General features: G+C 43.7%; 1 protein-coding gene across 5 annotated transcripts in view; it reads left to right on the forward strand.

The window, feature by feature from the left end:
• The window catches only part of SRGAP2 (SLIT-ROBO Rho GTPase activating protein 2), a 209,356-nt gene extending 194,056 nt beyond the window's left edge, over positions 1-15,300 (forward strand). For all 5 annotated transcript variants that reach the window (XM_045014353.1, XM_045014357.1, XM_045014356.1 and 2 more), the window contains exons 20-23: positions 458-638; positions 2,080-2,226; positions 5,721-6,036; positions 9,374-15,300. In XM_045014353.1, coding sequence (XP_044870288.1) covers positions 458-638; positions 2,080-2,226; positions 5,721-6,036; positions 9,374-9,757 — 1,028 coding nt within the window. In that variant the 3' untranslated portion in view covers positions 9,758-15,300. The remainder of the gene's footprint in view (positions 1-457; positions 639-2,079; positions 2,227-5,720; positions 6,037-9,373) is intronic.
• The last annotated feature ends 10,786 nt before the right edge of the window (positions 15,301-26,086 follow it).

Below are 26,086 nucleotides of genomic sequence, written 5' to 3' on the forward strand. Positions count from 1 at the left end.
ACCTCTCCCCTGATATAACACAAATTCGGATATAATGCGGTAAAGCAGTGCTCCGGAGGGGCGGGGCTGCGCTGCGCACTCTGGCGGATCAAATCAAATTCGATATAACGTGGTTTCACCTATAACGCGGTAAGATTTTTTGGCTCCTGAGGACAGCGTTATATCAGGGTAGAGGTGTATTTATATCCATGCTAGGGAGGCGGGCGGGGTCTGTCATCTACACACAACTGTAGATGTAGCCTTAGAGATGGATGCCAAAATCTGAATGCTTGTGCCCTCCCCCCCTTCTCCGTTATTGTGAGGTGATGCTTTATCTCAGATGACATGGTCATGTCCCATAACTGTTGCTCTGTAGCTGATGTCCATCGCTGAAAGATTTAAGGGAGGGATTTAAACTTGTAAATCCTTGTCCAACAGTGTGTGTTCATTAAATAGTCTTTTTCTTTCTCTCTCCTAGAGTGTGAGCCGATAGAAGCAATAGCAAAGTTTGACTACATTGGCCGAACTGCACGAGAGCTGTCCTTTAAAAAAGGGGCTTCTCTCCTCCTGTATCAGCGGGCCTCAGATGATTGGTGGGAGGGAAGGCACAATGGCATCGACGGCCTTATCCCTCATCAGTACATTGTTGTTCAAGACACGTATGTAGCTTTTTATTTTATTTAACACTAATTCTATAATGTGGTATTACACCGCCGCGAGTTCAGCTCTGGTGGCTACAGTTTCAAGCTGAACAGAATGAAAGTCATCTCTGCTACTTGTTTTAGAGTTAGTCTCTAGGAACACATAAAGACCAAGGGTAGTGACCACACAGACATTCACAAGTACAAGGTTTAGTCTATTTTACAAGTGTTGTTAAAGTTAAAATTAAAGGTATGATTACTCAAGCATATAGAAATTCTATATAGACCTATGCACAAGTTACAAATATAGTTATACTCACATCTTTAACAACAGTGTTAGGGTCTGATGGGTCTCATGGCTTGATCATCAGTAGAGGGATGGTTCCTCCTAGAGTCTCCCATAGGGAGCTCAATTTTCCCATTCTGGGCATCCCCTTTTTAGAATGTGATTTTTGTCAATACCTACATTCTGTGCATGTCCATAAAAGTGTCAACCCTTTTTTCCCCTTATTGGTCTGTGTCCCATGGATACTTAAGGGACCCCAATTTTCTGTAGGCTGTGTAAGTTCCCTTTATTCTCATTAGCATTGACACACAACCTGTATCCTGTGGTTAAGATGCATGTTGGAGACAGATGTGCCTTTACAGTATTTTTATCATCTAATATTCATTTTCTGGGTAATTTTGCACAATATTACCACTTGGTACCTCTTTTCCCATAATCTTAGTGCATTGGGTTATTTTCCGGTCACTTATGTCGTCATTTCTTGTCTCCAAGGCCTAAAACAGCTAAGCTAAAGTCTTGCAGACTTGAGCCTACAGGTTCTTGTGTTTCAGCTTGTCTTACTCATGTCTTATACTTGATTCCTCTAAATACTGATCTTACACTTTTTTATAATCCTACAAATTAACTCTAACATACAATGAATATATGTAATATAACATTGATTAATCATATCACACAATAAATGGATAATAAACTAAAATCATTGGCTACACGTACGTTACCTCTACAGTGATACGGGGTGGGTTGCTGAATGCCTGGAAGATTCGGGTACAGTTAAATCTTATTTGAGCAAGAAAATTTTTTCAAACTTCCAGTGATCTACATTGTGATGCCCAGGCCTGCACTGTATTGGGATTACATAGTCCTGATCTCACAAGCTGTTCCCTGCAGGAGCAATGCCATTGAAGTCACTGGGGCTTAATGTATGTGCTGGGTTCTAGTAGGTTCAGCATCTTTGTCCTCTAAAAGTAATATTTGCCCACCTGAGGAATCCCAGTGCACAGCTGGGCTCTCAAAGATAGGCACAAAAATTGACTTCATAATTTGGAACAAAACTTGTCCCTCACAATGTAGTGATGATAAAGGGGCAGAGGGGACACAGTAGAACCTTCTGAAAACTTAAGGTTGTGTTTTTGTTTGTGGTTTCCTTCCCCTCCTCCTCCTCTTCCTTAGTGAGGATGGTTCCTCTGAAAGATCCAGCCCCAAGTCCGAAATAGAAATCAATTCTGAGCCACCAGAAGAAAAAGTGACAGCCAGAGCCGGTGCCAATTGTCCAAGTGGGGGTCACGTCGCTGATATTTATCTTGCAAACATCAACAAGTAAGAGCAATCTTGCGTTTTTCTACTTGGTACAGAAATCTTGGTGCTGAGCGTTGTGGGACATTCCTCTCTTGTGAGAGGCGTAGGAATAAGTGGTACCACTTCCTCTCTGTTTCCTCCTCTCTAGACCTATCCGTACCCCATCACTCACTCTCTAGCTCCTCCTTCCTCCCACTGTCACCTATTCCCCCACCTCAGTTCCACATCATCCCCTGCACTAAGATGAAAATCTGAAATCCAATAGTACATACACTAACATTTAAACAACTATTATGTGTATGTAGCAGAGCCACAAAGATGATGATCTTGCATTTCTGATGATCTTGCATTTCTCTAAAGCATGAAGGTAGTAGACAATAATATACTGAGAAGATCAGTAGGCACGCAGAGGGTAGACAGAGAGCCCATGGAGGAAATTAGGGAAAAGATGAATTTGGGACTCTTAATGATAGATAGGCTGGAGAGCACACATGAGATGATGATAGGAGAAGAATGACCAGCAAAGGAAGCATGGGAGGGAAAGGACATGGAAGACTGAGGATACAATGGAAAGACTCTGTCAAGAGAAGTTTGAAGAGAGAAAAGGATTAGAGCTTCAAGACCTATGAACCTATGCCTTCGAATAGAAGGAGTGGTGAAGAATTAGGAGCACTACCAATACTGTATAAACAGGAAAAGGAGTCAAGAAGTGAAATGTTAGACCATAAGGATCTGTTCTCCATGGTATGAGGCACTGTACTATCACATAGGAAGATGGTCCCATACTACACAGAAGATCATAGTCATCATCCCATGACTTTTTTTGTAACCCCTTTTCTCCTATTCCAACCCCATTGTTTGATCTTAATGTTTGGTGCTGCCTCTTTAAATTTTAGATTGTTTGCTCTTTAGGACAGGGATTGTGTCCTTTTTTTTTTTTTTTTAAATGTATCTTGAAAGACATTTAGCACTAATGAAAGACAATCCTCTGTCCAAGTGCCTCAATGCCATCCATAATGATCTCTCCTTTATCTCACGCTTTTTACCCAAAGGAAGTTACTATGTATGTACAGTGCTACTGAAATAACTATCCTCACTTCCAATTTTGTCTGTTCAATGAAAAATTGTTAGAGTAGCCTAAGGCCGAGTTGATGAAAATCTGAAAAATGAAACTGGAATGAGATGAAATGTGTCTCATTTCTTATATTTATTTATTTTTTAAGGCAGGGTTCTCCCCCAGATCTTTCAGATTCTCCCATTATTATAAAATAGCATTCTGTGTTACCGAAATGTATGTTTCTCTGCAATAAATCTGTGCCTTAAAGCTACTAGTACTGATAATTGTAACATTCTAGAACTGAATGAAAATATCAACCTTTAATTAGTCTAACAGGGACTCTAGCGCAAAGATAGAAAATAATAATTTTAAGTTTGCCACTGTTTTTATTAAATAATGGGCCAGATCCTCAGCTAATGTGAGTTAATCCAGCCCTGTTGATATCATTGAAGCTATATCACTGTGCACCACCTTAGGGTCTGGCATGTTCTATGAGCCATTAAAGTACAGAACTTTACCAGTTATGAAAGGATTTGTATAATCAGATCCGTTCTGGAGGCTCACCGTCTGTTATGGACACTGCACCAAAGGGGAGAGCTCCTAGGGCTTGGTTAGGCTTAGTTCATGTTTTCCTTTTACCAGGGAAGGTGTGATATTTAGCAGCATAATACTCATGTTGTGTTTTCTTTAGAAATGAATATTCTGATCTGTGCAGATCTGGACAAAATAGATCAGATGGTTTCACTGTAGCAATTGTGCCACCCACTGAATTATTTTTCTGATGCCAAAATCCAGCTGGAACTAGAACTTTCTAGCAGTTACTCACAGGGCCTGTGCTATATATAAATTAATCCTCTTTAAAGGATGCAACGGGTTCCGCTCTATTGAATGACACATTCCTGCTACAATGATCATACTTCATTTGCTTGGAGTCATGCTTTCAGACTGCATGCTACTGGGTGGAGAGAGTTGTTTTTACCAGTTAACCTATTTCACAGCACCCTATACACTTGTAGCACTATATAATTAAGCCACCATGGTCTTGTTCAGTATAGAGAAGATACATTTACCATAAACAGGAAATGACTATTATTAGCTTAGCCATACTGCAGGTCACCAGCCATACATGTATAGCTGTAAATATCTTCTGGCCTCTGTCCCAGAGTTTGATTAGACTTTCTACCCAGCCCCTCAGCCAAAGATAGAAGCTCTGCTTTTCTAATATCATGAAAACAGGCAGCCAAACTAGCTGAAGACACAGAATTATTTTAGTTAAAAGTACAAAATCTTTTTTCATAACCATGCGTGACCAGGAGCCATGCTGGAGTTACTTCAATTAGGGTGAACTGCAAAGGATGAGGCAGACAGTCCCCAAAGCTGATGGATATTCCAATACTTAGATTTACCAGACCAGCATGAAACAGCTTCTGTAATACCTCACTGGTTACCCAGAAGCCACAACACAGTTTCCTTAAAGTAACCCAGTCTTAGGCCTCCACCCAGACACCTAAGTCAAATATGTGAGGATTACTGAAAATCTTATTTATTATATACAAAAGTTCTACCAATCCCAAAGGATCAGACGCAGGTTAATGAATATTTCAGATCTTACCCAAATATCCGCTTATAGCCAATCCTTATTAACTAAACTAAAATGTATTTTAAAAAGGAGAGAGTGAGTATTGGTTAAAGTCAGTATACATACAGACATGAGTACAGTTTCTGAGATGAAATTCATAGTAGGGATGGTAAGTTTTGTAGTTGCAGAGTTCTTTCAGATATAGTCCATAGATCATATTCAGGATGATCCAGACAGGTCTGGACATTTCAGCCTTAGGATTTGAGATAAAAAGGATCAGGACTCAAGGGGTTTTTATACAGTTCCAGGCCTTCTCTTAACAGGTCGGAGTCCTTAGGTGAACAATAGGCAATCATGGAGACTTCGGAGTAGACCTGTTTCCTAATCATCATGGGTATATAGCTACATGGATTAACATAAGGCAACTGCCTGTTTTCCCACCGTTCGCAGGTGATTTGCTGTACATTTCAAAGAGCGATGAATCACTATGTTTACAGTTCATTTAAATGTTAAGAGATCCTTTCAATCTCTGAATTAACAGAATACAGCATAGGCAGGGACTGTTTGATTACATTGTTAACATCTAACAATATATATGTAAACACACACAAACATTATCTACGAAAATGTCCATAAGGGTTGAATTTGGGTCATTTATCTGCAGGATGCTTAACCCTTTCTGACCATGGGTTAAATATATTCTCAGTCTTTTGTTTTAATGGCAAGTGTTGTGATAGTGATTTGTGAGTGATAGTGACAACCAGGCCACCTTTAGTTCTCTTTCAGTTGCCCTCTGTGTTGTCTCAGGACATCTATATTGAGGTATGGCCCATCCCCGACACCTGCTTGTACTGACTTGTTTTGCTTCTGTGTTGGAAGGCAAAGAAAGAGACCAGAGTCAGGCAGCATCAGAAGAGCGTTCCGTCAAAGCGACAGCCACGGACTGGTAGAACCAGCCTCCCCAGGAGCCACAGCTAGCTCTAGACCCTCATCTCAGCCCATTATGAGCCAGAGTCTCCCCAAGGAGGTACCAGATAAATGCTCCAGCAGCGGCCATGGCAGCCTCAATTCTATCAGCCGGCACTCATCTCTGAAGAACAGGATAGACAGCCCTCAGATCCGTAAAACTGTGACTGCAGGCAGGTCAAAGAGTTTCAATAACCATCGGCCCATGGATCCTGAGGTCATTGCACAGGTAAAGGGGATTGCTTGGCATAAAGGGTTCAGTAAAGTGTCCCTTTTGGATTTGTAAGGGAAGAGTGTCATGATTTTAAACTTTACCTAACTCATCCTGAGTAAACCGCTCCTTAGTGTGGTGCCTCTATCCTTCAGGCTTGGGGAGAGGATTGTGTGTTCCAATCCTTGGCACTTGTAAGCACTTCACGGGTTCATAGACAGATGCTGAATTCCCTGTGCTAGTCACTCACTCCTCTGCATAAGCAATGTGTGTATCCACCCACCTAGTTATTTCCCTAAATGTTTCACAGCGGTTACTGCACAGCAGATGCACTGGTCTTGTGTGGCAATACAAAGCACTGGGGAGGTCACAGATACGCACAATTCAAAGTTTGGCGTTCTGGGTTTTTGACCCATCATCTATTTGTGTTGTAGCTTTTCTTACTGTCTCTGTAGCTGAGACATGGGTTGTAGGATATTTATTGGTATATTTATTTATAGTTGGTGGGGCAAGGAAGCAAGAATTTGTGATACCTGTCTCTTTGGCTGCTTGTTACAATCAAATGTTTCAAATTCAAATTGTGGCTTAGTTTTACAACTTGCATCCGTTGCGTTGGATTAATGAAATATTAACCCTCTGCATGGCTAGAATCTAATCCTGTAAACATACATTGGGTAAGTCAGTGAGACTACTCACATGAGTCAAGATAAATGGATGAATCCTTTACTAAATAGAAACTTCTGTACATTTATTATTTATATTCTACGGTTTCAAAGGTTCGGGTGTGTCCATCACCAAAAACTATACTCTGATTCCCAAGCTATCAGCAAAATATTAAATAATCCAAACTCCAGGGCATGAGAAAAGCAGGGTATTAATTATCAATTTTAAACCCTTTCACCAGTTGAGCAAGCTTGTTTGACTGTAGTTAGATGTTTGAGGTATGCAGTAGTATAATCAAAATAAAAGCAGTCTTGCCCCATTCTTCTGTTTTCATAGCACTGTATTCTGGTACTTGTAGGTTTCAATGTGTGGTGAAAAGCCACCTTCAAATAAAATAGTCTTGAAGTTTTGATTTCTTTAGACAGGTGTTCAAGGAATGTGGTCGGGTGTCTAACCAGTGTGTACACAGCTGTTCCTTAACCCTGCAGAGATGGTGTTCTACATTTTAGACCAACTCAGCATACACGGAAAAAGGGCTTTGTTATTAGTTCATCTTTAAAACCCTTACTATTTTGAATCTCCCTCCCTCTTAGCTTTTGACATGAGCGCTTCTCATAAAATCCTCATTTCTATGCACAAAATCTCTCCATCTCTTTCTTCTTTGGGACCACGGACCATTACAGTAATTACCTATGTCAATAGAAAAAACAATCAGAAATTCACAAGGAAAACTCAGCTTGCACTGTCCAGAACTGACCAGTGCCAGAACACATCACAAAACAGATCTAAAACACCCAGATGCTTGAAGTAAAACTTAGATTGCAAGGGGTGAGAGCTACCAATGCAGATAAATGGGTAGATATTACAGGCTCTAGCTGTCTTCCTTCTAATCACTGGAGGATCTCCCCTTGTCCCTCATTCCAAACTGTTGCTATATCTACACATGCATGCTTGCCCTTGCCAGCTGTTTTCAGTGTGTGGTGGATCTATCTAAAGCTAAGGAACACTTGGCTCTCAGATTACAAAGTCAATTCTGAGGTACGCAAGAAGGCCAGTTTCTACGGTCTTCGGGAACCAAAAGTGACAGGATTTCAAAAGCACCCCAAAAGGAGTGGGTAGGTGAAAATGAATAAAACACCTTTTTACAGGCAAATCATTGGTGGTAGATATTTTATACTTGATATTGGGTTATTGTAATGTAAACATGGGCCTTTTGCCCAGTTTCTAAGTGAATATCTGTTACATCCTCTGTTGGGGTTTTGTTTTGTTTTTTTGTGGGGGGAGGGAGGAAGGGGGGGGCCTATATTTTGCTCTTGTATCTTTAGCCTGCTCTGTTCTGTGAGAAGGTAATGTACAGGTCTCATTGTCTTGACATTTTTTTCTTGAGGTTTGGTTGACACAAATCAATCTTTGTCTTTCAATTAAACTCACTTAGTTTTTCTCTTCAGTCTCTTCTTGCCAGAATATAAAGTCCAGTAATTCATAATTCTCTAGTGGAAACAAGTTTTTTTTTAAAATGGACTGCATTAAGTGAGTGCTCCCTTTTGTGTCATATCATATGTCAGTTCAGACACTAATAATCTTACATTTTTACATATCTTTCATAGTTGTGTGTTTCTTGAAACCTCTTTGGTCTTGGTATGTGGTAGGAGGTGTCAAGCCTCCGTCTCTGGTTCCCTCTACCACTCCTTGACTGATTTACCTCCCCCTGCACCTAACAAAGCTTCCAAGGAAGCTAAAAAGTTGTAGCTAAACTGAGTCATGGAAAAGTTAAACCATTCCACTCTAATATGAATTCTGTTCATGGACAGTAGACTCAATGGACTCCAACCCATAGCTGAGGTCTTAGCAAACTTGTACGTCTCAATATAGCTGAGACTAAACCCCACTGACTTAACATTTATTATTGGTCTCATGAAGTTCTCTATACCTCCTCGTTTAATACCTAGAATATTCTGTAAGCTGGAAGGGAAATGCTAACAACTTCTTTTTTTACATATGTCTCCAATATCTTTAATGGATTTTAAAAGCTCTATGATTTACAGGTCCAGTGTGATGTCTTCGTGGGGGATACCAGCCCTTGCATATGTACAGATCCAATGAGATGGATAGGTAACCCATGCAAACTCCAGCATCTTGGGATGCTATCACCCTTAAAGGATGTAGGAAGCAGTGAACAGCATGATTTCATCCTTTCAAGGAGTTACTCTCCACAGTACCGTTCTGGAGGATTATCCTTCTGTTTATCAAAAAAAGAAAGACAAGAATAGATCCATATCAATTGAAACTGCAGGTTTTTTTCCTCTGTAGTTCAGCCCAGGAGGGATTTTATTTGTGTCTTTGATGTCCTGGTGAAAACATAAGAGAATTCAGGAATAACAAAGCATAAAACTAGCCTTAAAAAAAAAAAAATCTTGTTTAGTTTGTTCCCTACTGCTGGTTAATGTTGTATCACTAAGTGATTTCTGTATGTGCAGCTAAATACAGTCAATAGCTCTAGCATGTACAGTCTAACACTGGTTTTGCTTTATGGTAATTAAGGTCCTATTAACCCTTAGCTGCCAATGATTTGCTGACCCCTGGAGCTGAAGAAAAATGAACTCTCTCTGAAATTGACTCCTACAGAACTGTGTGCTTGTTTACGTGTATCTGGCCCCTGCGATCATTTCTGTCTTTTTTTAAATCTTTGCAGGACATTGAAGCTACCATGAACACTGCTCTGAATGAACTTCGGGAGTTGGAAAGGCAAAGCAGTGTAAAGCACACACCAGACGTTGTCCTCGACACCCTGGAGCCTTTGAAAACCTCCCCTGTTGTGGCACCCACCTCAGAACCTTCCAGCCCTCTGCATACTCAGATTCTGAAGGACTCCGAACCAGCATTCCAGCGGAGCGCCAGCACTGCTGGTGACATCCCATGCGCCTTCAGGCCAGTGAAGTCAGTCAAAATGGCTGCCCAGGTTAAACCTCCAGCAACGAGGCCGAAGCCTGCAGTTTTCCCCAAAACAAATGCCACAAGCCCTGGTGTTGCTGCTTCTGCATCTCAACAGCCTACTGACAAGTCCTGTACTGTCTGAACTAGAAGCCCCACTGTGGATATAATTTTGTTGTTTCAAATGAGGGGACTATATTAAGACATGTGAAAATTCCTATTTAACTAGTTTTGGACTTCTGCTGAAGGTTAGTTTGTAAGTCGTTACTGGCAGGAGCACTCCCTGGGAGTGAAGACATGGGTAGTTAAGCCTTGCCACATGCACACCACATCAGCATACCTTGCTTATGAAATACAGACAGAAAATTGAACATCAGGTCACTGTGAAAGTGGTGAGGCCAACACAAAGGACTGATGAATTGGTTCTCAGTTTATAGTTGACGCCTTGTTCGTGTTTGGCCACTGAGAGAAGTACTCAGTGGTGCCATGTTTTGGATACTGGTGTAATGACTTACATATTTGCCACAGGGAAACAATCCAATAGATTTTAGTCTACTGCATGTTTTGGTACCACTAGTTATGTGGAGCTTGGACATGCCTGATTCTTGTGCATTATTACATTTCCTGCTGGTGCCACTGCTGTTAAGGGTCTGTCTCGATTTCCATTACATCCTCTCTCTTTCAGCAGTCTTAGCTCTTAGCCATGTCAAGCTCCCCTTGATTGAAACTTGTCATGACAAATTCTCAGCTTTGGAACATGAGTTCCGTGTTGTGTGTTGGTGCAGATTTAAATAAAACAAATCTGTGTCTGAGTTTTAGGAGAGAAAAAAATAGAATTGCCGAGTATGTCCACCGTGCAATTGTTTTGGTGCTCCCAGATTTAAAAGCAGCTTTGTTCTTTTAAAATGAAACTTTCAGGGCGTTAGCCAATGTAGCGTGTGCTGTTCAGTGGGAACTTGGAAGGTGGAATGTAAAAACGATTTACCTTCTGCAAACCAGCTGCTGTGCTCTCACCGGAGTGGCATTTCCTAACTGGAACATGAGTTGAGATGGGCTCAAACCGAAACCCCACTTCTGAACATCCCTAAAGCTTGATTCTGAAACTCCTTGCAGCTTGGCCCTGTTTTTGATTTGTAAAGACTTTGTTCTATGGCTCTCACCACTATGAACTATTGTGGAGGACCCCAGCGTAAGGAGAAAGGTGGGAACATGCTCTATGGGTGATTGGCACTACAGTGTCCAGCTCCTAAATTGCTTAAATACATATTTCTATGATAAACCATCATGCCTCCAAGGGATTCTGCTGACAAATTAGTGACTTCTTAGTATATGTGTGTATGACAGACTGTGACTGCTTCAGCTGCTAGCAGACTTTTCTGTACTTTCATGGCAATATATTTTCCAGAATGCTGCCATATATTTAATGAAGGGGGAAAAAAATGGCAAAAAAGGCACATGCTGTGTTATGGTAATGAGTCTCTCAGCCCCACTAGACCAAGGGATCTTGCAACTGACTTTCCATCCTTACTTTGTCCATCATGCCCAAATATTGCTGGAGTTTGAATAGTCCTACCATTTATGTTCTTGCTGTAGTTACTCAAGCAAGAACAACATAAGAAAGGGGACTCTTCCTCACTCTAGTTGAGTGTCCTTTGATTTTTGTGGGCCTGAATCACACCTTAACTTCATGGTTTAATGCAGATTGTGATTTTTAACGAGCATTGTAATAAAAACAAGGTATGTTGCATCTCTAAGAACAAGTTGGCCTTAAACATCCACTTCTAATTCCTTTTAAAGGAGGTTACTTGCATAGACACTGTTTTTCAATCTCTTTGAAAGAGAAGATTTTTTTGTATTAATGCTTGTGTAAAAAGGACTGATTTTCTCTGTGCCCTAAATTATGGAGACATGAGAAGTTCATGGACTACAGGAGAAAGAAACCCCTGAAAAAGATTTGTTGGGACCATTTTAATTGTTTATTTCCTTAATTAACATTTAACAACCCTTATCTTTTGGAAACACTGCACTGTCTGTGTTTCTTCTGTCAGATCTTAACCTGTCCATATCAAAGGGAATGAAACCCAACTGTGTGACCAGCTCGGTTGCTCTCAGGTTCAGACGGACTCCTAGCACCAAGGAATCTCAGTCTCTCTTTTTGTAAACTAATAATTTTAAAAAGCAACTAATGATTTATTTTTCACTCAGGCAAAGCTTTGTGGGAAACATTTTATTTTTGGGGGATCATGACTGGCCAAAGGGAATGCATGTCACTACACAGGAAATGAACAGAACAGGATCTCTTTGTAAATTCACTTTCACTCATTCTTTGCAATGCCTTATTTTTTTTTAGTTTATCTTATGCTTTGCATTCATGTTTCCAAGGGATGACATCCAGCCATACAAGGCATCTTATGACAAGATCTCATGTCTTCAAAGCTCACAAAATGAGTGGAAATAAGGTTTAAAAAACCCCAACACTTCAGGTTACTATAACAGCCATTGTCTGTGTATGGAATTACTATGCCTGTCTCTAGTGACCACAACACTGGGAAGATCCTACTGACAAGAGGAATAAGAACTTACAAGGATAAACAATATCCTGTGCAAATCAACTGGAATTTCGGTGTGCACTGTGACTTGCACTGAAAACGTACACCTAGTAACGTGGCAGTCTGAAGGGCATCTTTTCTCTTCCATGTTGTCTGGGCCTATCTAACCAGCAAGAAACACCTAGAAAAGCCACTTGTGGCTCGTCTACTTCATGCTGTGAACTCTGTGGGGCAGGAGGATAGTTTGCCACAAAGTGTTACTACCATTTGTTGGGAGAGGGAAAACTGGAAAAGACTGTGCCCACTGGGCAGCCTACTGAAGAGATCAACATGGCATGGAGAAACAGTATACAGTGAGCGGATGGGGAGGTTTATATGTTACTTCATAGTCAGAAGAAATATTTGATCTCCCAGAGAGATGCAGTTACGTGTATGTCAGATTAATGGTATATCCCTTTAAAGAAAAGAAGCGTTGATAACTGGAATAATGTATGTCTGCTTGGCAATACTCTGTAAGAACATAAGTCCTGTCACTTATCAAATGATGGATTAGAATAATCCAAAGGAAAACTTTTGAAAATAAAATACAGTTTTAGGTGATCGGTCAATAGTTTCTGCAGCACCAACCTTGTATTTTTCCCATCCCTGGTTGGGTGTTGGGCGTTGTGCTTTAATGATTGCTAAATTTCTGCCTCTCTGTGGTAATGTGAGCTCTAAAATTAGTCTGTGTCTCAAAACAATGACATGACCAAAAATTTTTCACTTTATCTGTACTGGATGTTTGATTGCAAAGAAAACCATTAGATAATTACAGTACACTGTGACAGTGCAAGAATTCTCCTGAATATATTTTGATGCCTGTTTAAAAGGAGAGAGTCTTTGGGCTTCCTGTGAAGAATACCTCATATGTTCTTTCTTAATGTAAGTGTTCTTGCACATTTCTGTGTTCAGATTACAAAGTTCTGACAAACTCAGAAAATCATAGCTCTTGAGAGTCCAGGCAGGAAATTCTATCCCTTGAGCCTCCCCATCTTGTTGTACCTTGGTATTGGGTAAATTTATCACTAAGATACATTCCCCACATCAGGGAGAGCTCTGCAGTATTGGACAAAGGGATGGTTTAAAGGTGGAGTTTGTCTTCACTCTGTTTCTTTTGCATGTTGGTCAGAACTTCAACACTTAATTGAACATGGAGTGGGCTTTGGGACACAGGGTTGTGTGTGAGAGCGCTCTCTTGAATTTTTCGGCAGAACTATGCTTCCCTGTAGCAAGCACATTACAAATTCTGTATACATGTGTCTACCTGATAGACTGAACTGGCTCTGTCAATTAACGAAACATACATTGTGGCTTTTTTAAGGCAGATTATTTCCCCAGGAGGGTCTAATGCTCTAATAAAGTAGCTAGGGATGGGTAAATATCTATTTAAACAATTTGTTCAATAGGTCTCGGCAAATGCTGAGTACTCTGGCCCCAGTCTAGCAAACCAATAAGCATGTGCTTAACTTTAAGCATGTGAGTAGTCTCTCTGAAGTTGAGAATGTGCTTGTTGATTTATTGGATTGGGTCTTATGGACTCAGCACTTAGTAGGATCGAGCCCTGACGCCATAGGGACTTGTTCCAAAACACAAATATGTCTTCCTTGGGCCATATGCCACCAGTTAGGATAACTGTGAAGCTAAAATGAAAATAAAAACCCAGAAACAGGCTGCAGGGAGCATTCAGAACAGAAACTAGTTGTAACAATGTTTTGGTTCTTTTTAAAAAAACCTTTCTGTGAAATCATCTGGCATTGGCTGGACATTCCTGATAACTAATACTACATACATGGGGACAGGTAACTCATGGGTGTCTTTAGTGAACCAGCAAGAGAGAGAGGACTTCACAAAAGGAAACAATTCTTTAATGTTAGGATTTAAAGCTCATTCTGTGCTGAATGCTTCCCATGTCTGGGCGAGAGGAGGCAATAAGCACTTGGTGGTGGGAGTAATTCCACTTTGGTTTCAGCCTGACCGATCATCTCTCAAGGTATTTTCCCTCCCACATCATCTCTTTCTATGTGCAACCACCTGTACTGGGAAATGATACTTGACCCCCCTCTTGTGCCCACACAAAGGCTCAAGGGAGCCATTATAATCAGTCTGCTGTGTAACGCACAAATTACTGGGTGTGCTGTAGCTGCTTGTCAAACATTCACCTCAGCCTGTTCACCTACAAATGCCAAAAAGGAGATGAATGGATTTTTCCCAAGCTTTGGTCTAAGATTGCATTTCAGTTGATCTAGGGGGAGCCAAAGCAGCCATTTAAAAACTGGAAAAATTGGAGTGTCTCATGCTGTACCTCCAGTAACATTGTTCGGGGCAAATGGATTTCCAGGTTTTTCCAAAAACGGATGAACAAGAGGAAGAGTCCCTTCTGTGCAAATACTTGATAGTCCAAGTCTCAATGCAGGGTAAACATTCAGCCGTTTGCAATGGAAATTAGACGGACCCTTTATTTTAGCAGCACTGTAATAAGTGAACTTCACCAGCCTTTCTCTAGAGGCAGAGTGCTATAATCTGAGTTCCCTGGACCTGGGCTTGGAGTGTGCCAAACTGCTGGAGCAATACTTGTAATCAACAGGTTCTTTAAAAGACCAGCTATGAGAAATGTAGCCAAAATAGAGCCATGGATGAAACTCACAAATTTAAACAATAGCAGTGGTGTTGTGATTCTATTGTATGTAAGAAAGTTTGACTGCAATCCAGCAATCTTTAAAAAAAAAAAAAAAATTTCCTAATCTCACAAAGGTGGGCTAGGGTTCGTACAGTGCATTGTTCTTTTTGTTTTTATTAACAGCCGCTGTTTAATGGGTTGGGATGAAATGTTCTTGTTAAGGCGATTTCCATTGTTTCATGTCTTCTACACCAATATATATATGGTGTACATATTTACTTTTGAAAAAACTGTGTAAAATTGTACTTTGTATATACAACTATGTACAATATGGAGGTACATCTTTTTTTCTTTGGTACAGTCTTGTACAGTATTAGAGGAGTACATGTGTTGGAATTGGTAAAGCCGTACCGGAGGAAACAATGTATTCGTCGTTATTAGCAATAGTTTTGGAGAAATAAATGTTTTGGGTATGGTGGAAAAGCTGACCTACAGACAATCAATGATGGATGTGCGTATGAGACAGAGAGACTGCTGGCAAGGATGAGACCATGTGGGGTGAGGCTAGGGTGACCAGATGTCCCGATTTTATAGGGACAGTCCCGATTTTGGGGTCTTTTTCTTGTATAGGCTCCTATTACCCCCACCCCGTCCCGATTTTTCACACTTGCTGTCTGGTCACTCTAGGTGAGGCCAGCCAGGAGCGCTGTGTTGACTTCTGGAAGATTTGGAATTTTCGTTCGTCTCAAACCGATTTTGAATCTACTGGCGAAATTAAGTAGCTGAGGAAAGTTCACAAAGCTTCTGTAGGAATTCTTCCCATCCATAGATCTCAGAGTGCTTCAGTGGGGTGAGTAAGCAGCACCATCCACATTTTTGCAGCTGGGTAATATGAAGCACAGGCAGATGGAATGACTTGCCCAAAGTGATAAGCAGAAATCGTTGCAGAGCCCAAAATTGTTGCTCCCAGTTCAGGGCTCTATCCATTGGATCCCATTGCCTCACAAATGCAGCTGGAAGCATCAGAAAATGCAGCCCGTGGTCTTTTCTCCCTTGCACGCATTATAAGGTGCTCATAGATAAGCATGCTCTTGTCCAATCCTCCCTCCATACGTATGCCCTAGTAGAGAACATCCTTCTCTGGAGTGGAATCTGAATTACGTTTTAACACACTGTCTCGAGGAGCTATTGAATCTGGTGCTATCTAGTCCACTGACCGGCTGTGAGTGAACCACGTCTCAATGTGGGCAGCAATAAATCTATGCTCGGCAGGCTGCCGACTGTAGGCATCGGTCTTCAGTGTAGCTGTGATTCAGTTCCTAGTCCAGCCAACTGGGAAGGAATTGATGCGCGTGGCAGTCTTTCTGCATGAGGCAGATGGCTGTCTAGAAGAGGAAAGTCTATGGGAGTGTTGGGAATGCTTTGTGCACGTCTGTGGATTATGCTTCAAGAATCCTGCAGTGATGTTGCTGTCAGCGTACTCACTCGAGAGGAACAGACAGGAGCGCAAATGCCTGGAAGACATTACTGTGGGGGCACAGGGAGGGTAGGAATACAGCGATGCTATTTCTACTGTCTGCATAGTGGCATTTTATTCCTGTAAGATCTCCCACGCTGCTTGTGCATAGGCCTGCTGTTTTGATGTGTGCAGTATGGGGCGGTGGTTACTTGCATTGCAGACCAGCAGCAGTCAGTGGTGCAGTTTGCGGATGCCTTTTTTCCATGTGATAGGGCGAAAGTGATTAACCACCAAATTCTGGTCTCAGGGATTTTAATGGAACCAGGATTTGTCCTTAAAATTGCTGGTGAATGCCAATGAACCGTTCCTGTTCATCTATCACATAGAGGCAAATATTTCAGGGCAGAGCGATGATGATTGCAAATGATTATGCAAACAATGCGTGACCTTCAGGCTCCTGGCAAGGTCCCAGAGGCACTCAGCTTTGCAGTTCTGTACATTTCCAAGAGACTCTTGTGTCCTGTTAGGAGCCACCTCCCAGTTCCTGTTTTCTGTTCTGTTACTCACATTATGGACCTATATAGTTGCAGCCTGTTCTTGATCTTGATCTATACAACCTTGAACTCCAACATAGCTTCATTTAACAAGAAATATGTCACCATGGGCCAGATTTCCAAAAGATCTTGGTTCCTATTTAGGCACCAAGAATAAATGGCCAGATATTTCAAGATTGCCGAGTATGTGGGGTGCACTTCGGTTGCTTTGTCAGATTTACAAAATCACTTGGCAGCATACCAAGAGCCACTGTGTGCTGAGCCCTTGAGAAAATCTCGCCCCTGTTTAGCTGCCTAAACGGGATTGAGCTTTTCTGGACATCTGGCCGCAGGTGTGGGTGCTGAGCACTTGAATATCTGGACCTGCAAGTAGAGTTGTGTTATACTTATAGGGGATCTAAGCAAAGAAAATCCCCTCTTCCTCCCCATCCTTCCTTCTATCTAGGAGTATAGTCTGTTTTCATCAGCTGCAGTTGCAGGAGGTGCCAGCAGCATAGGGTTCCTTTAGAAGGTCGTCATTCCAGTGGGAACAGTTGTAGAAAGATCAACTCCACTTCCCACTGCAAGAGTGGGCTAGCTCCTCTCTGTGAGGAGAGAAGCTGTGGGTAAGAGTGGGAGCCAGGTTCCCCTCCTGCCCCCCTTTCCTCACTCCATAGAACCACTCAAGTAATTGATAGCTTCTCTTCCCATCCTTCCAACTGCAACTTCAGCACAGTGGAAACTAATCACAGTGGAGTGGAGCTTGACTACAAGCACAATGAAGCTTGACTGCAAAGAGTGAAAGTCACTGAATTGCACTGAAGCGAGTCAGAGCTTTCTGGTCCATTTCAGTAGCAATGTAACCAAAAATCCATTGACTTTACCAGGAAATCTGACTTCAGTGGGTTTTCCATCTGGCCCACTAGAAAGCTCTGCTGTATGAAGTGATAGTCCAGTGTCCTGGCCCTGCACTGGCAGTTTTCAAAAGCTCTGCCAGTGGCTGTTTTTTTCCTTATTGACTTAACTGGAAGGAGGCAAGAAGGCCAGCAGGACACTCTCAGCAGGGAGGGGCTGCAAAAGGAGCATTAAGGGAGTGTTTTGTCTCTACTTATTTTAAGTGGGTTCTTTATAATGTAAAATTATTTATTTTTAAGAGACGTTTGTGCCGGGCTATATATACCCCAGTGGGTTGTTTTGATATAAAGCATGACTGAAAAGACCCCAAAGCAATTGATTATATTGCCGTGTACTCAGTGATGTTTATAGCCCTGTAGGTATTCACTCCTGTTGAGTGGGTGTGGGTTTGATTTTTTTTTTTATGGATTCCATTTGAAATAAGAGTAAACAGTCAGAATATTGCCTTAGGCTCTTCTGGTCATGCCCTCCCTGTTTCTAAACCAGTGGTTCTCAAACATTTTTGTGTTGGTGACCTTTTTCATACAGCAAGCCTCTGAGTGCAACTCCCCCCCCCCAACTAAAAATACATTTTTTATATTTAACACTATTATAAAAAGTGGAGGTTAAGTGCGTTTGGGGTGGAGGCTGACAGCTCACAACCCCCATCCCCACTTAATATCCTCTCAACCCCCTGAGGGGTCACGACCCCCAGTTTAATCCCTGTTCTAAACTAGCTTCCTGTCCAGAATCCATTGCTCTGTCCCCTGCTGAGTGCCCTTGGCATGCCTAAAACCAATGAAACCAAGGGCCCCATCCTGCAAGATAGAGTTGTAGGACTGGAGGGGACCTCGAGAGGTCATCTAGTCCAGTCCCCTCCAGGCCACTGGGCTATAAAGGTGCTCCGCACCTCACCAAGTTGGGTCCTAATGTATTTTCATGCATTGTCAGCCCACATGCTGAAGCTCCTTGGTTCTCAGGACAAGTGTTCCACCAGAGCCCCATTTAGGGTAGTCTACAGAGGAAGAGTGCTCTTGTGGTTAAAGTGATGGATTTGGAATTGCAAGCTCTAGGCTCAGTTCCCAGCTCTACCATGGATTCAGTGTGACCTTTGGGCAGGGTCATTCTATCTGACTGTACCTTGACTCTCCATCTGTAGCATGGAGGATACTTGTATTTCCACAGCTCACAGGGCATTGACTATACATTTAATTAAGGTTTGGGGGGCATTCAAGAATACTATGGGAATAGGGCCACATGTTGGTAAGTCTCTGATAAATATCTGCTCCTAGAAAACAGTGTAAGGTTCTTCTAACAGGTTTTTGGAGATTAACCATCAGCGTAGAATCTGAGTGCCTAAATCAGAACAACATGCACAGTAAACAGCACTGAATCCACAAGAAAAGGTTGATTCAGTGCCTCCAAGATTTCTTGGTTCCAAAAAGCTGGTGAATTTCAAACCTTGAAATCCATCCAAATATGCCTCCTTCCAGGGGCTGAATTTTATTTGTGAATGGACACCCAGGCTGCTAACATTTTCTATGTTTTTAGCTCCCATCCAGTTTAGATTAGACACACCTGTCCGGTTACAAACAGGATTTGATGGAGCATGAACTTCTGCAATGGGCTGATTTAAAAAATGCTTAATCTTGCTGGCGTTTTCATGGAGAGGAGGGGGCTCAAACTGCCCCTGGGGGGAAAGAGTTTGGCCATGTGGATTGTGAGTTGGAGTTTCTTATGTTTTCAATATTTTGTTGGGGGAAGGTGGAATCCCACCGGGTTTTTGTAATTGTGGGTTAGACATCCTCTTTTTGGTTAGGGTCCAAATAGTTAGTTACAGTAGAGTTTGGTGTGGGGAAGGGAGGGGTGTTTGGTGTTTAACGAAACCATTTTGTGTTGTGCTGGAAGTCAGCTGGGTGCAGCTAGCCATGGGCGCAATCATGTGCTGAACTCCCATCGGGAAGGAAACTGGCTCCTTCTGAAACTACTGTGACCGGAGCATGGCACTGAACCCTGGCAGGACCCTCTACATCTACTTAGGTCTAATGCTATTTATAAGTCACAGGGGGAATTCCTTTATAAGGAAAGGAGGGGGGAAAGTTCCTGAATAAGAGACTGTGGATTCTGAGATTTAATGTTCTGTCTTGTCAAATTCCAACTTGCATAACTGGAAACAAATACATTTTTAAAAGGTTCGTACAAACTTGGTTCACAACTTCCAGCTTCAGCAGTTGGATTTTTAATTTGATCTATTTATTCTGTAACTAAACATCTAATCATTACAGGTACAAACCACAGATAAATTATTGCAGAATGTAGCCTTCCCCCCCGCCACCCTCCCCCCAAAAGTTATAGGAGCAGTAATATACGGACAGGTTAATAAGATATGTGTTGTTGATACAGGATACCATTTTATTTTTCTATATCTGCAAGGTAGCAAAGAATAGCTGTACACCTTGACACGGCAAAGATCAGTGTTGTCATCCAATGCCACGTCTCTCTAATGCAGCCAATGTATGGGCAGGAGAGCTGAGAAATTGGGAATTTTTCTCTAGTGGATTAGTGGTCTAAATCACAGTAGGCTAAATGGAAACACCATAAACCAGACTGGACACCACAGTGAGCAAAGCAACAATTGTATGCTGGGACATCAGCTTCCTTTGTATCTCAAAACTCTCTTTTCTCCAGGTAAGAACTTGCTTCTCTGCTATTGCTGGAAACCCTGGGCTTGTCTCAGAAGTACAAGGGCTGCTTTGCAGCAAGAGGTGGAAGAGAATATTGCCTGGTTTAACCTAATTGGTAAGAGACCTTAACTGAGGAATGTTATGTTGAGTCTCTTTGTTGATTCAGGAGTGTCCCTGGGGGATGTCATCCAGAGCCGTAGCAACAAAGAACGTGGCCCCCTCCGAACATATGTCCGGGGCCCCTTACAATGCAGAAACATTTTTTTTGCCACTTTTAGGGGCCCCCTTCCTTGCAGGGCCCCCTCCGATCGGAGGGTACGGAGGGCGCTCGCTGCGCCTCTGAGTCATCTGATCAGTTTGCTTTCCCTGCATGGTTCTGTCATGCTTCTGCTGTCACAGTAAACCCTGTGGCCTGGAACCAAAGCAGGCCTATCTCCCCAACCAGCCCTGCCAGCCTGTGGAAAGAGCTATGTTCTGTTAGTGAGAGAGGCTCTGACTTGGGCTGTGCACTCACATAAGGGAGTAGGGACCTTGCAGGCACCCCTCCAGGAGCCACCGGGATTTTGGTCCAGGAGTGTAGGGGTAAGTGGGACTATTGGTTGGGCTGCTGCTCCTCCCATGAGCAGGCAGCTGGAGAATGGGCGGAGCCTTGTCTCCACCCCTCCCACTCACTGGCCAGTGTAGCCCAGCCAGTTCCAGGGTCATTGAGTAGGAGTCTATTGCTGATGCAGGTCAGCAACAAATGAGACCCTTCGAGGAGCGAGGAGGAAGCGTGGCAGGAAAGGAGCGCTAGGGAGGGACTGGGCCAGTGCTCCAGGTTGTAAAAGATAGCTAGGCTGGGGGGGGGGGGGAGAATTCCCCCAGGACAAACAGACTGTAGCACAGCTGTGTTGTCCTATGGGGCCCATCCTGCAAGCTCTAGTGTAGGGGGTATTCAAGGGCAGGGCTGGAATAGGGCAGCCCCATAGCGTCTAGCACTACAGGGCCATTGTGCAGTGCTGTCACCACCGCCAGCAGGGGGTGGGCTGCCAGAGTTACTATAGGGCCATTTTGACCCCTGGAGCATCCGATTCCTGGAATCGCTGTCTTCCTTTCTTTAAGGTTATGCTCTCTCCCCCAGGGCTGCTCAGCAGTGATAGCCTAGCCCCGCGGACATCCCCACACACTCAATCCCCCAAGAATAATTCGGATGGAGAATGTACTGTAGGAAACAGCCTTGCACTGATCACCAGAAAATGTACTAGGTGCCCTGGCAAGTCATTTCCATCTCTGCCTCCCAAGATTCTGCTTAGCACCCTGCATTTCTATGCCGGGAGATACCATCCCCTTAAAAATCACACTTAGATTTGCAAATGTCCCCACTATGATTACCAGTAGCCCCTAAGGTGACTTGACTACTGTCTCTTTGCATATGTCATTTCTTTCCCCCAGTTTGGTTTTGTGGATTTGACAGCATGGGCGATGGGGGCGAGTGATTGTCCTTTGCCTTTCTTGCGTCTTTGTGTTGTCATTGACACCAGGGTAAAATGGGTGCTAAAAACTGTGCCCCCTACCCACATTGCTGACACACTCCAAGATCATGCACAGTGCCTCGTGCAACAGGGCCAGGATCTCCCTTCAAGCTTCATGGTGCTAGTAGAATACCAGTGATGATTGTTCTAGGCCAGAGGTTCTCAAACTGGGGGTCAGGACCCCTCAGGGGGTCACGAGGTTATTACACAAGGGGTCGCGAGCTGTCAGCTCCACTCCAAACCCTGCTTTGCCTCCAGCATTTATAATGATGTTAAATATATGTGTGTGTTTAATTTATTAGCAAGACTGAGTGCAACCCCCTATGTGAAAGGGGTCACCAGTACAAAAGTTTGAGACCCACTGTTCGAGGCAGTGCGGGGAGCTACATCTGTAGTTATGGCTGTATATAACGCAGGGCCTGATGGTGCCTCATTGAAGTCAGTGGGAGTGGGCCCGTAACCATCTGGGAAACTGCTAGTCTTCCAAGCGAGGTAGTGGTGTCCTTCAAATCTGCCCTTGTCTGTCGAAGACCCCCTGTGATGTACTTTGCCTCCAAGGCACAGAGAGGCGGTACTGGGATGGGGACTCTCTGTTCCCTACAGGCTTCATCACCGCCATGGGGAGCCTGGGCTTTTAAGGAAATCAGGCTCCTTGCTGCTAACGTCCTCTTCAATAAATCAACAGGCTGATTGAATTGAACATCCCTTTCATTTTTATGAATCTTCAATTAGCCTCCATTGATTTCCGGGGGCTCAGGTGGCTCCCGGCGCGCGTCTTTTTTGAGCGTATCGGATACACAAATAAAAATGATTTTTGATTCTCCATTAGAGCTGTTGCTGTCCGATGACATTGACTCAGATGCTGTAATCTCTTAAAACCTTTTAATCAGATCATTTATCGCAGCTTGGGTGTCTGGTGGGTTGGATCCCTTCCTCCCCTCTTCGAAAGCACATTTGATTTTATTTTTTTAGGTGAAAAAATAAACGAATTGGGAAATTACAAGTGAAAGGCCAGGTGGGGGAATGTTCCCAGCTGGGAAGCTAGGAGGCGACTAAGTAATGGAGGCTCCAGACCCATTTAGAAAGAGCTGTAGCAAGGTGGCTGGAAAGGGTGTGATCCCTCAGAACCATGGGGAAATGCAGACCTTTCAGCAAGTTCTTCTCTGGTTTTATGAGCCTGATTCCGCCACCTTTCTTCCCACTGGCATAGCACCTTACCATGTGAGCCGCCCCGGTGAAATTAATGGGCTGAGACCACTGTCACAATAAAGCACTACTCAATGCACGGGAGGGTATTGGAACCTGGCCCCAGGCCTCTGTGCTGAGGATAGCTCATTAAAGCCAGCTCTTTCTCCTCTCATGGCAGAGTTACAAATGTAAATGAGCTGGGGCATTTTCCCGTTCTGTGAGGTTCTCCGCTCTAAGTCAAAGAAGGGGTTACAGCGACTGGAGATCTGCTGTGTTTGGGGCCCCCAGCCTAGGAGGTGAGCTGGGAGTGGGTGAGGTCATGTGTACCTAGCACTGAGATTCACTTGCCATTTGTTTGGGATGGTTTAGTGGCTTGAGCACAGGCCTGAGATCCAGACTCTTTAGGGTTCTAATTCCAGCTCTGCCGCTGAAAGTCAGTGTGCGACCTGGGGCAAATCACCTCCCCACTCTGTGCCTCGGTTCCCCCCTCTCTAAAAGGGGAAGTGCTTACCCTCGGGGGTGTCGGGAGACTTAGTTCATGTGAGTAAAGTACGTTCAGGGTGGAAAGCGCTGATGAGGGCTGAATGGTGTTACGGAGTTGGCTGTTCCAAAGGAGGTGAATGCTCCTGGGGGCTAGTAGCTGCGAGGGTCTAGCTTTGCTGGCTCTCTTACAGATCTGTGCCGGCTGCTGATGGGGCAGGACCTTGGGGTGATTGCTGATAGGTCCCTTCTGGGTGCTCTGAGTGTAAGATGCCAGACCCAGTAAGAGATCTGGCCTGTTGCAGGGCAGGCTACTCAGGGTAATGGAGTTCTGCAGGTTGCAGAGTCTCACTTTGTTTCTATGTGTACAATTCCTCCACAGAGTACATGCAAAGCGTCCCATTGGATGTCAGTTTTCATCTGCCTCATTGGTCTGGATGTCTGGTCTCCATGGGTGTCCCAACCAAGGGCCAGGAGGGGCGGGGGGCAGGGGCCTGTGGTAGACAGAGATGTGGCCCTGGCCTTAGAGCACTTGTGATGTTAAAGGACACAGACTGAACTGAATAGACCAGACCAGGAGGGGCGGTGGGTGCAGCACCCAGCGGTCTCCTCGCTCCTCTTTGGGAGGTGGATCGGCACTGCGGGCCCTGGGAAACAGGTGCTTTTAGAGCACGCACGTGTATGGGTGGGGACTGCAGGCCTGACATTGCCCCTTAGGGCCCAGAGCTGGAGAAGGCAGCATGTGAACACACCCACCTTCCTGCCTCCAGCTTTATTTTTGAATCTCTACCGCCACCTTGTGGAGTGTCTATTTTACTAACAATTCAGCTTCAGGGAAACTATTGACCCCCCCTTAAACTGTATCACTGCGGCCTGTGTTTGAAAGGGGGACCCTTGACAGGACTGGCTTTAAGCCTATTCACCTGATTCCCTGGAATCGGGCCCCACTCCGAAGAGGGCCCCAGTCCAGGGGTCTTCGGCATTTTGACAGCGGGGGGGTCCTTCGGTGCCATGGAAAACCCAGAGCGGCCCCTGTGCCACCAAAGTCCTGGACCGCCGCGGAGTATTCCAATCGGGTCCCAGGGGTCATAAAGCCAGCCCTGACCCTTGAGGGCTGTCAGAGAGAGGTTCACTTTGCCCAGGATAAGCTTTCACTGTTTTTGGAATTTGACTTCCTGTGTCTATTCCTGCTCCAAGGGGCACGTAGCTCCGCAGCGTGATGCTATCTCACTCCTTTCTCCCAGGGTTGGGCATATGTTAAGGGCTGTTATAAAGAGGACAGTGATCAATTGTTCTCCATGTCCACTGAAGGGAGAACAAGCCGTAATTCAATGCTTAATCTGCAGCAAGGCCGATTTATGTTGGTTATTAGGAAAAACTTTAACTCTCTAGTTAAGCTCTGGAACAGGCTTCCAAGGGAGGTTGTGGCAGTTCCATCATGGGAGGATTTTAACAAGATTAGACAAACACCTATCAGGTACCGTCTAACTTTACTTGGTCCTGCCTCAGTGCAGGAGGCTGCACTTGGTAACTTCTCAAGGCCCTTTCCAGCCCTACAGTTCTATAATTCCATGGTTTTTTCCTCATTGTTTTTGATGAAAGGTTTACAATTGTTTCTGATCAGTAGACGAAATTGAGCATCTGGTTCAGTTTTGAAGCAGGATGCATCATTGTAATGGCGGGGAGGGGTTGGTAAATTTTGTACTGTGTGGAAAAACCACAAGAAAAGCTTTAAAGATGAAAAAGAAGAGTGTGACCACAAAGATACAGAAAACTTGGACCTAGTCCTTAACTTCTCCAGAGCATGGAGGGAACTGGATCCATCCTGTGAAACATCAGCAGTGGATGATTTAGTTGGGGATTGTTCCTGCTTTGAGCAGGGGGTTGGACGACTAAACCTCCTGAGGTCCCTTCCAACCCTGATATTCTATGATCCAAACATGGGTGGGTTGTTAACAGTTCTATTATAGTGCTCAGAAGCTCTGAACAGGATCAGAGGCTCGCTGTGCTCGCCACTGCACGGTATCAGATGAGGTCTGTGCCCTGAGGAGTTTACAATCTAATTGTAACTTTGCAAAAGTTTGGGGGATTTTAGATCTGAAGTTGTAGTTTGGAGCTACCTCGGATTGAAGGGGGCATTTGTTCCTCTTCTGGGTCTGGCTAGGGAGAGCTGTACTTTTAAAAGAAAAGGGAATTGTAGCAGGACCTGAAAATAGACTGTTTTGCTGTTACAAAAAAATATTTTAATTGCTTCCTTCCTCTCTATCTCATCAGCACCCTCAGTTCAAATCCACCGAGCCATATGTGAAAGTCAAGGTAGTGTAGGAAAGTAAGAGGACACTAAACACACTTGGTTTTGAGCGCTTTGACTTTAAATGTGAGGGTTTTGGTCGCTCTTCTGAGCTATGGGCTTGGCTCACATGATCACCTCTGGAATTTCCAGGCCTGAGTGTCTTTCATTGGAACAGTCAGGCCCCTGTTCATTGAACATGTTTGGTGTTCAGGTTCAGCTCAGGTAGT

The sequence above is a fragment of the Mauremys mutica genome, chromosome 4 (assembly GCF_020497125.1).
Source record: "Mauremys mutica isolate MM-2020 ecotype Southern chromosome 4, ASM2049712v1, whole genome shotgun sequence".
In the NCBI taxonomy this organism is placed as follows: domain Eukaryota; kingdom Metazoa; phylum Chordata; order Testudines; family Geoemydidae; genus Mauremys; species Mauremys mutica.